This window comes from Vidua macroura, chromosome 4 (genome assembly GCF_024509145.1).
Source record: "Vidua macroura isolate BioBank_ID:100142 chromosome 4, ASM2450914v1, whole genome shotgun sequence".
In the NCBI taxonomy this organism is placed as follows: Eukaryota; Metazoa; Chordata; class Aves; order Passeriformes; family Viduidae; genus Vidua; species Vidua macroura.
The window spans coordinates 71,832,661-71,849,089 of record NC_071574.1 but is presented as its reverse complement, the minus strand read 5'-3'; the positions used below and the strand labels follow the sequence as shown (position 1 = coordinate 71,849,089).

At 67.9% G+C, this 16,429-nt stretch overlaps 3 protein-coding genes across 6 annotated transcripts; 1 reads left to right on the top strand and 2 right to left on the bottom strand.

Annotated features, from left to right (window-relative positions):
• Positions 1 to 179: 179 nt before the first annotated feature.
• Positions 180 to 5,340, bottom strand: CCDC142 (coiled-coil domain containing 142). The gene is given in 12 exon segments (XM_053976251.1): positions 180 to 447; positions 789 to 997; positions 1,700 to 1,877; positions 1,952 to 2,066; positions 2,154 to 2,318; positions 2,394 to 2,548; positions 2,617 to 2,781; positions 2,969 to 3,055; positions 3,126 to 3,636; positions 3,638 to 4,473; positions 4,826 to 4,922; positions 5,226 to 5,340. Coding segments are annotated over 12 exon segments (2,808 nt in total). The 5' UTR covers positions 5,274 to 5,340; the 3' UTR covers positions 180 to 205.
• A 34-nt stretch (positions 5,341 to 5,374) lies between these two features.
• On the top strand, positions 5,375 to 9,911 carry TTC31 (tetratricopeptide repeat domain 31). Of its 4 annotated transcripts, none has more exons than XM_053976255.1 (15): positions 5,375 to 5,540; positions 5,813 to 5,932; positions 6,042 to 6,304; positions 6,394 to 6,477; positions 6,762 to 6,830; positions 6,938 to 7,081; positions 7,166 to 7,394; positions 7,511 to 7,601; positions 7,682 to 7,823; positions 8,288 to 8,389; positions 8,474 to 8,546; positions 8,635 to 8,776; positions 8,859 to 8,933; positions 9,372 to 9,474; positions 9,580 to 9,911. In XM_053976255.1, the coding sequence occupies exons 2-15, from the start codon at positions 5,836 to 5,838 to the stop codon at positions 9,694 to 9,696; spliced, it is 1,731 nt and encodes a 576-aa protein (XP_053832230.1). In that variant the 5' UTR covers positions 5,375 to 5,540; positions 5,813 to 5,835; the 3' UTR covers positions 9,697 to 9,911. The 4 variants fall into 4 exon arrangements, with proteins under 4 accessions (XP_053832230.1, XP_053832229.1, XP_053832228.1 ...); XM_053976254.1 differs by lacking the exon at positions 5,375 to 5,540 and adding an exon at positions 5,560 to 5,709 and having other exon boundaries at positions 8,477 to 8,546; XM_053976253.1 differs by lacking the exon at positions 5,375 to 5,540 and adding an exon at positions 5,560 to 5,709 and having other exon boundaries at positions 8,638 to 8,776.
• A 331-nt stretch (positions 9,912 to 10,242) lies between these two features.
• Positions 10,243 to 14,504, bottom strand: LBX2 (ladybird homeobox 2). The gene is given in 3 exon segments (XM_053975727.1): positions 10,243 to 10,994; positions 14,182 to 14,311; positions 14,313 to 14,504. Coding segments are annotated over 3 exon segments (708 nt in total). The 3' UTR covers positions 10,243 to 10,608.
• Positions 14,505 to 16,429: the final 1,925 nt, after the last annotated feature.

The window sequence follows — 16,429 nt, the reverse complement described above, 5'->3', positions numbered from 1 at the left end:
ATCCCCAAGGGAATCCCACCCTGCACCCCCAGCCCCTCCAAGAGCCCCTAGCCGCACCAGTCTCCCCACAAAAGTTCCAGTTAGATCCTGCCCACCAGGAACTGGTCCCAGTTGGAATCTCAGGGTAACACCCCAGGGATGCCGTACCCCAATATCCCACCCGCAGACACAGCCACGGCCGTGGTGTTTCCAGGTTTATTCCAGGTCAGCCCTCGGGGCTGTTCCCGACACACGGCAGCCCCGGCACACGCCAGCGGCGAGCGCGGTGCAGCCGCAGGGACAGCCACTGCTGCTGGCTGCCCGGGAACGGGGACTCGGGACGGGACGGGAGATCGGCCTCCGGAGCCAGCGGGGGGGTCCCTGGGATTTGGCCCGGCCCCTCCAGAGGGTCCAGGCCGGGGAGAGGGTCCATGGATTGTTCCAGGGGGTGGGCGCCTTCGTCTGAGCCTGTGAAGGGATGGATAGGTTTGGGATAGGTTGGATGGATGGATAGGCTGGTATATCAGATCCTGCTTCCAATGGGGGGTCCTGTCCCCATCCCCATCCCCATTCCAATCCCATGCCCGTCCTTGTCCCTCTCCCTGTCCCCATCCATCTTTGTCCCAATCTCCCGATCCCTGTCCCATCCCAACTCCACCTCATCCCATCCCATCCCCACCTCATCTCATCCCCATCCCCATCCCACCCCATCCCATTCCCATCTTGTACCCATCCCACCCCATTCCCATTCCCATCTCATCCCCATCCCACCCCATTCCCCACCCTTCCCAGCCCCACCCCGCTCTCACAGCAGCGCCGGAGGCTGCCCCAGCCCCGGGGGGGTCCCCCCAGCCCCCCGGGCTGCTGCAGGAGGCACCGCACGGCCGCGTCCGTGTGTCGGAAGACGCAGAGGGCCCGCAGCGCCTGCCGGGCCTCGGGAGCCAGCCCGGAGCGCTCCGAGCACACCAGCTCCCGCACGGCCTCGAAGTCCCGCCGGAGCTGCAGGGCACCCTGCAAGCTGGGATGGGGGTCAGGGTGGGCGTGGGATCCTTGAAATTCCCACCGGGACCCCGCCAGAACCCCCTGACGCTGCCACCACACTCTGTGACCGCCACCGAGGTCCTGGCACTGCCATCAGACCCCCACGACCAGCACCGGGACGCCCACAGAAGCTCTGGCACTGCCACCAGAGCCCCTAGGACCCCCACTGGGACACCCTCGGCGGGACCTCAACCTGCCACTGAGCCCCCTGGCCTGTCACTGGACCTCCAGCACTGCCACTGGGACCTCTGGAACTGCCACTGGGACCCCTGGAACTGCCACTGGGACCCCCAGGACTCCACTGGGACCTCTGATACTGCCACTGGGACCCCTGGAACTGCCACTGGAATCCCCAGGACTCCACTGGGACCCCCAGAACTCCACTGGGACCCCTGGAGCAGCCACTAGAACCCCCAGAACTCCACTGGGACCTCTGGAACTGCCACTGGAACCCCCAGGACTCCACTGGGACTTCTGATACTGCCACTGGGACCTCTGGAACTGCCACTGAGACCCCCAGGACTCCACTGGGACCCCCAGGACTCCACTGGGACCCCTGGAACTGCCACTGGGACCTCTGAAACTGCCACTGAGACCCCTGGAACTGCCACTGAGACCCCCAGGACTCCACTGGGACCCCTGGCACTGCCCACAGGCTGTGGCCCCCCGTTCCCGGTACCTGAACTTGATCCGGCGGGTCAGGATGTGATCCATCCAGGCCTCCAGGAAGGCCGTGGTGACCCGTGCCAGGGTGGGCACCTGGGCATCGTGGGGCAGGGCCTGGGCCCCCTGCAGCACCTGCCCCAGCACCGCCTGCACCGCGGCCGCCGCGTAGGCGCTGGGGGAGCTGGGCAGCTCTGGGGGACACAGGGACCCAGTTCAGTGAGCCCCTAAATCCCCCCACACATCCCCCCCCAGCCCCAACACCCACCGGCGCGGGGCCCGAGCCGCCAGTGCCGGCCCAGCGGCATCGTCTGGTCGAAGATCTCGGCCGAGAGGCGCTTGCAGCTGGTGGAGAACATCCAGAGCACATCCCCGGAGAAGAGCTGGGACACAGGGGACACGGGGTGACACGGGGTGACGCGGGGTGACGCAGGCATCCTCAGGACCACCCTCCCGCAGTCCCACCATACCTGGATGCTGTTGGCCACGTCGCGGATCTGCCCGCACAGCTGGAGCTCCCACGGGGATCCCGGGCTTGGGGGAGGCTCAGGGGGGCTGTCCCCAGGAATGTCCCCTGGCTCTGGGAAGGTCCCGCTCACCTGCACCATCAGCTGCTCTGCCTCTGCCTTCAGCACCTGGAGGGCAGCAGGTGGAGTGAGTCCAGCCCTGCTGTGTGCCCCCAGACCCCCGTGCCTGCTGTGTCCCTGTACCTGCAGGTCTCCCTGGGTGAGCAGCAGGAACTGAGGCAGCGCCCAGGCCGCCAGGTACCGCCCGGCCCGGCCCGTCAGCCACGCGTGGGCGGCCGCCACCGCCGCCAGGCACCGGCCCAGCACCTGCAGCCGCAGGCAGAGACCCCCGGGGGGAGCTGCGGGTGGGGGTCAGCACAGAGAGCACCCCCAGACCCAGCTGCCCCCCGCCCCAGACCCCTCTCACCATGAGGGCGGGCGGGCAGCAGGCGCAGGCAGCGCAGGGCCAGCGCCAGGGCCGGGAAGAGGCACCGGAGCTGCTGGGCCGTGCGGCTGCACCCCGGCCCCGGGGGCCCCCCTGGCGCCTCCAAGCACTTGTCTGACAGCCCTGAGCCCAGAGCACGGGTAAAATCTGGAGGAGAAACAGTCAGAAAGCCCCAACATCCCCCGCTTTCACCCCACACCCCATATCCAACCCTTCTTAGCATTCCCCCACTCCCTCACCCCATATCCACCAACTGCCCCACATCCTGCCCCCCACCTTTTACCCCAGAGCCCACACCCTGCACCCCTCCCTGTGGTCCCCCAGCCCCCCATACCCGTGTCCCAGCTGCAGAGGACGCTGCGGCACAGCAGGCGCAGGCAGAGCCCCCCCAGCTCCTCCCGGCACTCAGCGGGCACACGGGCTGTGGGGACACAGCGGGGCTCAGGGTGGGGCTCCGGGTGGAGCCCCACACCCCCTGTACCCCCACATACCGACAGCGAGCGCGCGGCTCAGCTCCCACGCCGCGGTGACGGTGGCACTGGGGGTGGCAGGAGGGGTGCCGGGGCCGTCTGCCAGCACGGCTGCCACAGCCTCCCAGAGGAGCTGGCGGTACCGGGCACTCAGGGTGGCAGCCACGGGGCCGCGGGCGGCGTCCAGCCACCGCACGGCCTTCCAGCCACCCGCGCTGCCCGGCCGCAGCCCCGGGGGCTCGGGGCTCTCTGACAGCACCGGTTGCCACAGGCTGTCAGCTGAGGCCACCAGCGCCCCGAGAACGTGTCCCATCAGCTCCTCGTCCTCCTGGCACAGTGCCTGCAGCTCAGCCGCCAGCGCTGCTGGCGCCTCTGCTCCGGAAGGTTCCGTGTCCACCCCCGTGCCCGTCTCCGCCGCATCGTGCCCTGGTGGCCACGGCACCGCCACGTCCTCCCAGCGGATGCGTCCATCCCTGATGGTCCCACTCTGGGGCCACAGGAGGGGCCGGAGCCTCTGGGCCACGGCCCGGCCCGCGCTCGGCCGCCAGCAGCCGCAGCACCCCACCCAGCGTGAAGGCGCCGGGGACCTTCACCTCGGGGCCCAGCTCCTCCAGCAGCCCCTGCACCACGCGGTTGTAGATCTCCAGGCCCTGGAAGAGGTCAGCCAGGCACTCAGAGGCCGGGACGGGGGTGCCGGGGCGGCCGAGCTCCCGCAGCCGTCCCTCGATGCGTCGCCCGGTGAGGCGCGTGGCCATCAGCGCGGGCAGCAGCAGCGCCCACCGCATGTGCAGCACGGCCTCGCCCCGGCGCTGCGGCAGCACCCGCAGCCACGCGTCCGTCCGCAGCCGCCGCAGCAGCGCGGCCCAGTGCCCCGCGTGCGCCCGCAGCTCCAGGCACAGCTCCCGCGGAGCCGGCGCGGGGTCCCCGGGCTCTCCGGGCCCCGGCGGCGCCAGCAGCCGCCGCAGGAAGTCGGAGGAGGCCTTGAGGCGTCGGGTGAAGTCGCGGGCCAGGCGGAGCTGGTGGCGGTGCTGCAGCAGGGCGTGCAGGGTCGCTCCCCGCTCCGCCACGCGCCGCCGCACGGCGTCCTCAGTAAAGTCACCGGCGCCGCTGGGATGGGGCCGCACGTACCCCAGGAAAGTCTCGGTGCGAGGGTCCTCCCAGACGCAGAGGCGGCGGCGCAGCCCTGGGAAGCTTTGCTCCAGCGGGACCACGATGGACGCTGCTTCATCCTCATCCTCCTCATCATCCTCATCGCCGTCACCGCGCCGGCTCGACCGCGGGGACAGCAGGCGGCGCAGTCCCGGGGTGACACTGCGCAGCATGGCCTCTGCCCGCTGCAAGGAGCGTGCCAGGGGCCCCCGCGACCCGCCTGGGGGGCACAGGACCCTCAGGATGGGGAAGCGACCATGGTGGAGGGTAGGGACCCCCAGTCTGAAGTACCTTGCTGTGGGGCAGCACCTGCATCGCCCCATCACTGCCCCACGGCCACCGTAACCCTAAGACCCCCGGGACCCTGTAAGGTTCCCCACAGTTCCCCCAGGACCCCACAGCCCATTGGGGTCCCCACAGTCCACCACATGCCATCAATGCCCCCCCAAGGACCCTGCACCCCGTTAGGGTCCTTCACACTCCCCCCAGGACCACGCACCCCATCAGGATCCCCGCAGCCCCCCAAAACACCACATGCCGTTGTGGTCCCCGCAGCCCCCGGGGGGTCTCACCGGGTTCGGGGGGCTCCCCGCGGGCAGCCCCATCGCCCGGTCCCGGCCGGGCCGTCAGCAGCAGCAGGATGAGGCCGCCCAGGCCGGCGTCGCCCACCTGGAGGGGTACAGGGGGCTCAGGACCCCCGGGCCGGGGCGACGGGCGGGGCCACTCGTGACCCCGCCCACTGGCACACTGACCACGCCCCATAGCCACACCTACACCTTGCTCCCGCTGTGGCCACGCCCCTGGCCAGAGCTCGCCACGTTTGGCCACACCTCCGCCCCGCCCCCTGTGCCGTTGCCATGGAGACGCAGCACAGCCTGGGCCCGGTGCCCCCCTGCCCATTCCGTTACCGGCCTGGCCCCGCCGCTGCCCCGTGAGTGCTGTCCGAGCCCCCGCTGCCCCGAGCGGCCTCACCTGCAGGCAGAGCTCTTCGCCGCGCCGCTCAGCGCCGCCGGCGTCCATGCCGAGCCATGCCGGGGGCGGCGGCAGCAAAGAGGCTTAAGGCCGCGCCCTGGCTAATCCGGGGGGCTGGGCCAAGCCGGCCGCCAGGAGGGGCCCGGCGTGACGAGTGGCGGGGGGCGGCCGAGCCCACGGCCTTGGGGCAGGCTGGGACGGCGAGAGAGGATGTGAAGCGCCGGTCCCGCTCCGTGAGGGCCCTGCGGGCCGCCGTCCTGCCCGCATCCAACATGGCGGCCGGGCGGCTTCAACCGGCGCCGTGACGTTTTTCCGGTAGGCCCGTGATGCAATTCTGAGGCGCGGCGGCGGCGGCCGGTGGCGATGCGGGGCTCGGGCGGGACGCGGGAGCAGGACGGGCCCGGACTGGGCGGCTGCGGCTTCGGGCCTGCTCCCGCTGCCTGCCCCTGGGGCTGTACGCTCGGCCCCGCTGGCTGGAGCGGCGGTACGGGCCGTGGCGGAGGGGGGGCCGCCGGGGTGGGAGCCCAGAACGAGGCTCGGTTTCGGTTCCGCCTCCGCCGGCTCATGGCTGTTTCTGCTTCCCACAGCGCCCTTCTGCCCCCGGCACCCTATGTGCAGCTTCGCCGACCTGCCGGTGCCGTCGCAGGGCCGCTCCCAGACAGTGATTCAGTACAAGGCGGGGGAGGTGTGTCTGCTCTGGGACGACGGTGAGTGCGGCGGGGGCTACCGGGGGTCCCCGTGCTCCGTGAGGGGGCAACGGGGTGAGGACTGCCGGGATCCGGTGACTGCTCCTCACACACCCCGTTCTCCTGCCAGACCCCAGCGTGGATTACTGCGGGCTGGGGGATGACGACGACGATGGCGACGATTACGACTACGACGAGGATGAGCTCGACGCAGGTTTGCGGTTCTTGGACGTTCCCGTCGCGGAGGGGGCCGTTCCCTACAGCTACTGCGGCTTCCGCAAGTCCTTCCTGTGCTCGGAGCCGCCCCAGCAGCTCCCCCGGACCTCTCCCACCGCCCTGGAGGCGCGGCTGCACCGGCTGCCCACGCCCTGCCGCACCTGGCTCACGGCAGAGGTGGGCAGTCCCTCTGCTGTCCCCCAGGGGCTGGAGGGTCCCACCTCGTGGCCCCGGGGCCGTCCTGACTCTGGGCGTCCCTCCTGCAGGAAGCTGAGAAGAACGCGCAGGAGCTGGTGGCAGAGGAGGAGCGGGCCAAGAGGAAGGCAGAGAAGAAGAAGCTGAAGAAGAAGGTGGGTGAGCCCTGGGAAGGGCCACAGCCAGCCCCTGGGGACTGGGGTCACTGCCTCTTCTTGGGGTGCAGCCAGCAGGTCCCTGAGATCGGGGATCGCGTGGCTGAGGGTGCTGGGACTGCATTTCTCTGCCTGACACCTGCTTGTGAGTCTCATGGGGGTCACTGCCTCTTCTTGGGGTGCAGCCAGCAGGTCCCTGAGATCGGGGATTGTGTTACTGAGGGTGCTGGGACTGCATTTCTCTACCTGATGCCTGCTCATGAGTCTATGCTTTCCCTTTCCAGAAACAAAAAGACCGAAAGAAACGGGAGAAACTGGGTCAAGAGCAGAAGAACAAAGAGAACGCTGACCCAGTGAGTGACCAGTCCAGACCCCTTGTGCCGTTCTGGGGGTGCCCAGAGGTGGGGGGCCAGCCAGCACCCCTTAGCCCTGTCACCTCACCCCCTCCCTCTCCTTGCAGAGCCCCTCAAGTGTCCCTGCAGGCGCTGGGCCTTCCTCAAATGGTGCTGAGGATGAGGGATGCTGCCCAGAGCCCTCCCCGTGCCCTGGGGACTCCACAGTCCCCTCGGAGGAGCCTGTGCCAGAGGACACAGCGGTGACAGAGGTGAGGGACAGTCTCCCCAGGGGGACCATCTGGGGATGGGGGGGTCCCAGGGCTCTGCCTGCCCATCCCTCCCTGCTTCCCCAGGAGGAGCTGGACCTGAGCTGCACTTTTGTCTGCAAAGCACGGGAGAAGGCAGGGGTCAGGCTGCCTCCCCCGGGCAGTGACCAATCCCCCGGGACACAGAACGTGGAGCCAAGCAGGAAGGTGCCAGAGAAGGGAAGGGGGAAGCCTGTGGAGAGAGCTGTGTCCCCCCAGCCCCTCCAGCCCAGGCCACCCAGCCCCAGCACGTTAGAGCAGAGCCTGGCGCTTGCAGGTCAGTGCAGGGACCCCCAGAGAGGCGAGGGGAGGGCACTGGGGGCTCTCCCTGCTTCTCCCCAGCTCAGAGGGGCTGTGCTGGGGGGACTGTCCCTCCCTGTGTCACCTCCCCAGGCCATGGCATCGAGGCAGCCCAGATGGGCCAGCACACCGAGGCGGTTTGGGCTTTCACCGTCGCCCTGGAGCTGAACCCCCGGGAACACCGGTGAGCAGAGGGGCTTTGGGGTGAGTCAGGGCTCCTGGGGTGGGAGGGACAGGCCTCAGTGACACCCCCCATCCCCACAGCTTCCTGGGGAACCGCTCCTACTGCCTGGAGAAGCTGGGCCGGTACGAGGAGGCGCTGGCGGACGCGGAGGCGGCGCTGGCGCTGCGGCCGGGCTGGCCCAAGGGCTCCTTCCGCAAGGGCAAGGCCCTGCGGGGGCTTCAGGTACCTGGGAGGGGGGCTCCAGGGACTGTGCAGGGGGCTGGAGTCCTGGGGGGGAGGACTGCAGGAGGTGGGTGCCATGGCTGGGTGCGTTCTAGGAGCAAGGATGGGGCTTTCAGGATGGCTGAAGGGTGCTGTGGGGTGGTGTTGGAGACAAACTGGGGGGTTTGAAATGCTGCTGGGCTGGGCAGGGGGCTGAGGGGTGCGAGTGGGTCTGGGTGGGGGCTGTGGGGCACTGGAGGAGCTGTAGGGTGCAGTGGCTGAGGGGTGGGGCTGGTCACATTATTTGTGAGTTGGGCCTGGGAGGACTGGGCAGGGCACTGGGGGTGCTGCAGGGTGTTATTGGGGCGGGGTAGGGCTGCGCTGGGGGATGTCAGTGAGGCTTTGAGGTGCCATTTGGGCTGGGTGGGGGGTGCGGGGTGCCTGTGGGGCCTGGCAGGGGGTCGCAGGTGCCCTCCGGCCCCCAGCGCTACGCCGAGGCCGCGCGCACCTTCGAGGAGCTGCTGCTGCAGGACGGGGCCTATGCTGAGGCAGCCACGCAGCTGGAGGCCTGCAGGGCCCTGCTGCAGGTGAGACCCCCCCCTTTCCCAATCCCCTACCCCCTGCCCCCTGTCCTGCTGTGCCCCCCACACCTCACCCCTGTCCCCTCACAGCAGTGCAGCCGCCCCGGGGGCGTCCCCGTGTCCCCTTTCCTGCTCAAGGCTAAGGAGCCGCTGTTTCTCCCTGGTAAGGGACAGGGGTGGGTGGGCTGGGGGGACCCCGGGGGTATCCCTGTGTCCCCAGTGGGTGCTGAACCCCTTTGGCCCCTCGGCAGCAGGATGGGCAACCGGGAGCTGCCAGGACACAGGTGACAAAAGTGTGACGGGAGGCAGTGCCAGGACCTCCAGAAAAGACCCGGAACGGGCACCTGCTGTCGCCAGTGACTTCCCAACACTGCCACCGAGCCACCCCGCCAGGTACGGGGCTCTGGTGATTTGGGAGGGGGGGCCCAGAGCGGGGCAGTGCTGGCTCTGATGACACCAGGATGGCTCTTGGCAGGGACTGCTTCCCGCTCTGGGTGGGCAACGTCACCTCCCACATCAACGAGAAGGTGCTGCGTCGTGCCTTCGGCCGGTGAGTGACCCCCAGGACCTCTCCTCCTCCAGGACCCCAAGCCCCTGGCACAGCCCTGGTGACCCCCCAAGCTCCCCAGCTCTGTCTCTATCCTCATTCTCTGGTGGTTTTGACCTGCAAGGGATGCTTGGGGAGTAGTGTCTGACTCACACACCACCCACAGGTTTGGGAGGTCTCTGTCCCACAGCTTGGGGTGTCTTTAACTGTTCCTCCTCAGGTTTGGGAGTCTCTGTTCCCCCATTCTGGAGACTTGGGGGTGTCTCAGTCTCCATCTTTGGGAGTCTTTCACCCTTCCCCAGCTGTTGGGGGTTGGCAAACCTTGCTTTGCATGTTTGAGAGTCTCTGACCCTGCAGGTTTGGGGGTCTCTAACCCTCCACCTCCCCATTTAGCAATCTCTAACTGTTGCCCCCCTACATTTGGGGGTCTGTGCCCCCCAGGTTTGGGGAGATCCGCTCCGTGCGGCTGCTCCCGGGCCGCCACTGCGCCTTCATCAACTTCTGCGGGAAAGCAGAGGCCGAGGAGGCCTTCAGGGCCATGCAGGTGAGCTGGGGGAACTTGTGGGACCCCCCTCCACCTCTCGGGTGGCCCTGGGACACCCTGTCCCCACAGGGGACCTGTCCCGGTGCCAGCTCCTTCTGTCCCCAGGGTGCCACCTTGGAGGGCAGCAAGCTGTTGCTGCAACTCAAGCACCCGGCCCACGCCACCCCGGCCCCCATGCCCCGTGCCAAGGGCAAGGCCACCCCCAGGGGGCTGCTCAGTTGACCCTGCTCTGTTGGGGGGGCCCCTGGCAGCCCCCCCCCCTCACCTGCCTGTACCTGCCTGTGCCTTGTCCCCCCACTGCCAGGGGTGGGAATGTCTCCCTCTCGTGCCTTGGGGCTGCTGGGGTGTGCTGAGGGGTTGGGCCTGGGCTGTTCCCCGAGGCCCCTCAGGGATTTGTACCAAGTTGAGTTTTTTAATAAAGCTGAGATTTCTTTTGCTCTCTGGCCTTGTTTTGGGCCGGTGGCCTTCAGCCTCCCTGCCACCCCTCTCCCTCGCGTGTCCCCCTCTGTCCCCCGTCACTCCCCGTGTCACTCCAGCCCCGGGGGACAGCGAGGGGGGGTCTCCACCCCCCCTTAATGTCACTGGTTGGTGACAGGAGCTTGAGGGGAGGGTGTGACAGGCGTGAGATCAAATACAATTTGATTAATATGCAAATTGAGGGGGGCAGGGGCGGCCGCAGCCGGTAATTAATCACCGGTTAAAACAAATTAATGCCCGCGGTGGGAGGTGCTCGCCCGGAAAAAAAGTGGGGGGTGGAGGTCTCTGGGGTCCATATTAAGGTGTTGCCTTTATTGCAAATATTTACACCGGGGGCCGATAGAAAATAAAATTAAAAAAAAAACCAAAACAATGGAAAGACGAACAAAAAAAAAGCCGCAAAAGGGTGCACCGAGGGGGCGGGGCTGGGCTCGGCTCCTTTCCGAACCGAGCCGAGCGGGTGCGGCGGGGCCGAGTCACTCCGAACGGACCCGAGTGCACCCGGACGGAGCCGAACGGAGTCCGGCGGATCCGAACGGAGCAGTCTCGGACCCGAGTGAATCCGAACTCGGCCGAGCCGGCCCGAGTGGAGCCACGTGGATCCGAACGGAGCAGTCTCGGTCCCAGTGGATCCGAACGGAGCCGAGCGTGCTCGGCTCAGTCCGCCACGTCGATCTCCTCCTCCGAGAGCTCGGCGGGCTCTGTGGTCCCGGTGCCGGTACCGGGAGCCCCCGGGGGTTCGGGCAGCCCCGCCAGCTGCTGCAGGGCGGCGGGGGGCAGCGCTTGCAGCGAGGCCACGTCCGCCCGCAGCTCCTCCAGGTCCCGCTTGAGCTTGGCGCGGCGGTTCTGGAACCAGGTGATGACCTGGGCGGCGGAGAGCGCCAGCCGCGCCGCCAGCGCGTCCCGGTCCACCGGGGAGAGGTAGCGCTGCCGCCGGAATCGCTGCTCCAGCTCCCGCAGCTGCTGCGCCGTGAACGCGGTCCGGGACTTGCGACGCTTCCTGCAGGGAGGGCGCGGGCCCGAGGCGCCCGGCGGGGACGGACCTGCGGAGACAGCGGGGTTAGGGCACGGAGACCGGGGAGCAGCACCGGGACCCGCACCGGGGAGCGGCCCCCGGCTGTGAAGTGCCTGCGGGTGCGGGGCATCGCATCGGTAACGGCACCGGGAACCGCAGCGGCACCGGGATGCCCGGCGGGGAAGGGTTTGTGGGGCAGGCTACCGGCACGGGGACCCCGAGAGCACCGGCACCGCCGAGCCGCGCAGAGCACCGCGGGCCTCGACCTGCGGGGGCAGCGGCGTCAGGTCAAAGACACCGGTACACGCACCGGGACCCGCTCCGAGCACTGCGGGTCCCGACCTGTGGGCACAGCAGTGCCGGGGCACCGGTAACTGCAGCCGCACCGGCCCCGCCGAGCCCTGCGGGTGCGTCCCGGCCCCGCCGACTCCCGGTCGAACGGAGACGAACCGGCCATATCGAACCGAAGGCAGACGAGTCGTGCCCAACCCAGCGGAGCAAACCGAACCGCGGCCGGCGCCAGAAACCGGGAGTCATCGTTCTACAGCGGCCGCGGTCGTGTCGGAGTCGCCCCCGTTGCGACCGGGGCTGATACACCCGTGTCCCGCCGGCGGCGGCTCCGGCGGGCAGGAACGAAGCCGGGAGCCTCGATAGAGAACCGGGATCCTTCTTCTCTAGGATTCCAGGAGAACCGAGGCCGTGCTGATCCGCAGATTCGACCCCGACGCCTCTCCCGGTGCCGGTGCGGTCGCTGCTGCCCTTAGCGACCTAGAGAACCCCCGGCGAGACGTGGATCGCCACCCCGGGCACGGCTCCACGCCGCCGGCGGGATCCCGATCGCTGTCCCGATCTCCTTTCCGCTCCGGCCCCCGGTCCGTTCCAGCCCCGCCGCTGCCGGTGGCACCGATCCGCCTCTCGATAACGCGGCTCGCTCGGGCCGTGCGTCCCCCGGTAACAGCCGTGGCTCCCGGGCTCTCTCGCAGCGCGGACTCACTCCTTGTTCAGCAGAAGAGCCCCCGGCGGTCCTGGCCGAGTCCGTGGGTCCGTCCCGGTAGCACGGCTTTACCGAGGTCACGAAAACCTGATCGATGCCGCGTTCGTCCCTCAGTCCGGTAACGGGGCTTCCCCTCCACTCTCAGAGCCCCGATCGGCCCCGTTTCTGTCCGTCCGTCCCTCTCGGTAACGGGGATTTACCCCCGCTCCGGGAGCCCTGATCTCTCCGTGGTCAGTCCGTCCTTCCGTCGCAGCGAAGAGGCGTTTTCGTTCATCACGGAAGCCCTGGGCTGTCCCGGCTGTGTCGGTGGGTCCGTCCCGGTAACGAGGTTTTACCTGAATTACCGGCACCTCCGTCTGTCCGCCAGTCCCGGCTCGTTCCGCCGTTACCCGCGGCCGGTTCGCGACCGGGTTTTGTTAATTCCGAGATCCCCGCTCTGCCGTGTCCATCTGTCCGGCCGGTACCGGAGCTTCACGCCCGCTCCGGGAACCCCGATCGCTCCCGTGTTTTTCTGGCCGGCAACGGGGCTTTTTTTCGTTCATTTTTATTAATCCCGTGTCTGTCCTTCCGTCTGGCCGGTAACGGGAATTTACCTCCGCCCGGGAGCCTCTATCGTTCCCTTTTTTGTCTGTCTGATGACCCGGTAACGGTTTGTTTCGGTGGTTTTGGTTGGTTTTTTTTTCTTTTTTTTCCGATCCATTTTCTATCGATATGTCCGTCCGGTAACGGGCCTTTTTACCTTAATTCCGGGAGCTCCGATCGGCCCCGTTTTTGCCCGTCTGTCCGTCCCGGAAAAAAGATTTTCTTCGCCCCCGTTCCTGTCCGTCTGTCCACCCGGTAATGGGATATTTTCGCTCACTTATTTCGTTCCATGCCGTGACCGTCCGTCAGATAACGAGGGTTTTTACCTTAAAACCGGGAGCCCGAGGCATCCTCGTTCTGTTCGTCTGTCCGCCCATTAACGAGTTGGTTTATTCGTTAATCACAGGATCGCTGCTCTATCTGTCCGTCTGTCTGCCCGCTATGGTTCCTTAATTACCGGAGCGACTCTCCGTAATTAGGGATTTTTTTTCCCCCCCGTTAATTACCGGAGTCTGGCTCCATCCTCGTTCATCTGTCCGATCGGTAACGAAGGTTCGGTTACTCACGGGAGGGCTGATCTAGCGGTCCGTGTCCGTCTGTCCAAAGGGTTTTTCGTTACCGGCGTGAATCGCGTTGTGCCCAATCGTATCCGTTAATTACCGGCACACTGCTCTGCCGTGACTGTCGTTCTGTCCGTCCCGGTAATATTTTTTTTTTTTTCCACGTTAATCACGGAGACTCTCTCTGTCCGTCTCAGTAAGGGACGGGAATCGTTTTTCTGCTTTAATTACCGGAGCCTTTTTCGGTCTGTCCGCGTCGGTCTGGCTGTCCCGGTAACGGTTTTATTCATTCCCGGCGACGCCGTGCTTTGCCGGTCCGTGTGTCCCTCCGTCTGAGGGATTTTCCGTTAATCCCGGAGACTCGATCTGTCCGTCCGCGTCCGCCTCTCCAACCCAGTAACGGATTTTTTCATTCCCGGAGGCGCCGTGCTGGCTGTCGGTTTCCGCCCGTCCTCCCGTTTCGGCCGAGCTCGGTGGATGTGGGGCCGGTTCGTCCCCGTCCGTGAGCGGCCGTCGGACCCCGCCGGTACAGGGCTGCTCCAGCAGGCCAAGCCCCGGACGGAGCCGCCGTCCCCCTGAGGCTCGGGGCCGGTACCGGGTTTCCGTTGCCGGCGGGCCCGATCCACCGCTCGGCCCCCGCGCTCGGTCACGGTCACGGTCACGACTCGGCGGCGCCGATCCACCTCCCGGTCCCGCGGCTCCCGGTAAAACTGCCGGCCCCGGGAGCGGCCGATTCTCCCGGAGCTCCGGTGCCTCGGTGCCTGTGGCGGCTCACCGGGGCCGGGGCTCGTTCCGGTTCCTTGTGTTCGGCCCCGGGACTTCTCCCTCCCTTCGGACTGAGGCTGCCGCGTGTCCCCGCTGTCCCGGCCGAGCACCGGCGGCTTCTCGGGCCTCGCAGCCCCGCTCGCCCCTCAGGGACAATGAGGAAACTTCCCGGGACGGGGACGAGGGGCGTCCCTGTCCTCGCCACGGCCTCCCCACCGCCCTCCAGCCCCGCCACCTGCCCGGTGCCCGGTTCCCGGTGGCCGCCCCGCTCCCGGCGGAGCCCCTCCGCCCCGGCAGCCCCCCGGCCCCGGTACCTCCGGCCGCCTGCAGCATTCCCAGCTCCAGCCCCTGGAAGGTTTTACTGGCGAGTTCCTCCAGCGCCCAGAGCGGCGAGGCCGGGGCGCAGCCGCCGCCGCCGCCGCGGGGCCCTGTCGGGGCGGGGGGGGGCGGCGGGACCGGTCCCGGTCCCGGGGGGGCTCCCGCCGCGGGGACGTCCAAGGATGTCCTCGATGCCGAAGGGGGTCAGCGGTTTTGTGGTGTTGGCGGGGGGCGGGAGCCGGTCCAGGGGGCTCCGCCGGTGGCCGCCGACCGCGGCGGGCAGCGGGGGGGAACCGGCCGCCTCCCCCGCCGAGGTCATGCCGGGACCGGGACCCGCGCCGGGACCGGGACCCGCCGCCGCCGCCCCCCCCCCCCCAGCCCCGCGATTCCCGTTCCACCGCCTTAAAGCCCCGGGATACCGGGAGGAGGAGGAGGAGGAGCCACCGACGCCCCCCCTGTCGAGGGGGGGGGACCGACCCCTCTCCGCCACTACCGGGGCGCAGCCCCGCGCCTCCCCCCTGTTGTGTCCCCCATTTTAACCCACCCCAGTGGGTCCCCCCTCCTCCTCATCCTCACCGCGGCTCTTACCCTCACCCAAAAATTTATTGGCTCTTTTGCTCTAAAATGCCCCATAAAAGCATCGGGGCCGCGGCTGGGAGTGATTAAGCCCTTTTGGGTGGGTTTTGGGTTTCAGAGCCATAAATTCCCCCCCCCTCCCCGCCACATTCCCGCTGCCCTTTCCCGGTACAAATAGCTCCGGGATTTCGGCCGCTCGTAAAAATCCCGGGATGCCGCACACGCAGGTGAGGCCCGGCTGGCGACGCCGCGTCCGGATTATCCGGCGGGTTTGGGGCTGGGGGATGCCGAATTGCCCCTCCGGAGAGGCGATTCGGTACCCCCCAGCCCCAATCCCGTCCGGTGTCCCCATGGATCTGTCGCTGGGATCGGGGACATGGCGAGGTCACGGGGGTCACGGCGGTAATGAACCTGCGGACGGTGCCGGGGGGGGCCGGTGGGAGCACACGGAGCCGGCCTGGGGGAGCAGGTGCAGGGGGATCCGGCAGCGCCGATGCCAGGATTATGGAAGTGGGGAGGGGGCGGGAGGGAGTGGTGGGGGGGGGGGATTTTTTCCAATCTTGCTGACAAAGGCAGAACGCGATCTCCCGGCTGGAAATCGGAGTTTGACAAATTCAACCTTGAAATTTCCCAGCAGCCGGAGCAATTAAAGGCCGGCGGGTGGGGGGGGTGGGGGGGGTGGGGAGGGGGCTCGGTTTGGGAGAGGGACACGGGGCCCCTCGCACGGCGGCGTGCCGGGCACAGCGGCGTTTGCACGGATTCCTCGCACGCGGCTTTTGTCCTCTCCGCAGGGCGCGGGGAGATGGCGGAGCTGCCGCGGCCGCACGTGCCGCCGGCTCTCACCGGGGGATGGAGCCCGTCCCGAGCTGGGACCCCCATTCCCAACCCCCCAGCGGAGCTGCCAGCGGTCCTGCACTCGGATGGACCGCTGCGAGCCCGGTCCCTTCCAGCAGCACCGCTGGAATGAGGCCACCGTGCCGGCCACACAAGGCCCTGGGTGCCCGGTGAGCAGGGAATGGGGGTCGCAGCCCTTGCCAGGAGTCCCAACCCTTGCCGGGGATCCCAGCCCCATGGGGGGGGCCGCGGTCTCAGCCCTGGTTTAACGCTTTGGGACACGCACACCGGGAAATCGCTCCTCAGGGTGATTCCACGTTCTGGTGTGGATGGGGAATTGCGGCCGCCCACCCGCTGAGCAAACCCCTCTGGAACGCTCCGGCTCCTCCGGGGCCAGCGGGATCTCGGCAGCCGAGCCCCGGGCTGGGAATGTGGGAGCGCTCCCACCGGGCTGCGGCACGGGAATCTGCAGGAACCCGCCAGATCTCCAGCAGTGGTGCTCACCCTGATGGATGGGGTGTCACCCTCACCCCATCGGCCCCTCTCATCAACCCCCCATTATCCCCCGCGTTTCTCTTGTGGTGAATCCCTGCGCCCAGGGGTGCTCCCAGATCATGGTGCTGGCACCTCCTTCCCTCCCCGAGCCCCCACTCGTGCCCAGAGGCGGCCGGTGAGGCATTTCTGGGGTGGGCTAAGCCCCCCCTCCCACCCTGCCCGACCCCTCCGGCTTCCCCTCGGTGTGGGAAGTGCTGGCTCCAGCTGCCAGGAACACAGGATGGGAAACGCTTTTCACCCCAAACCAGGCCACAGGGTGGGAACAAAACGAGCCCTCGG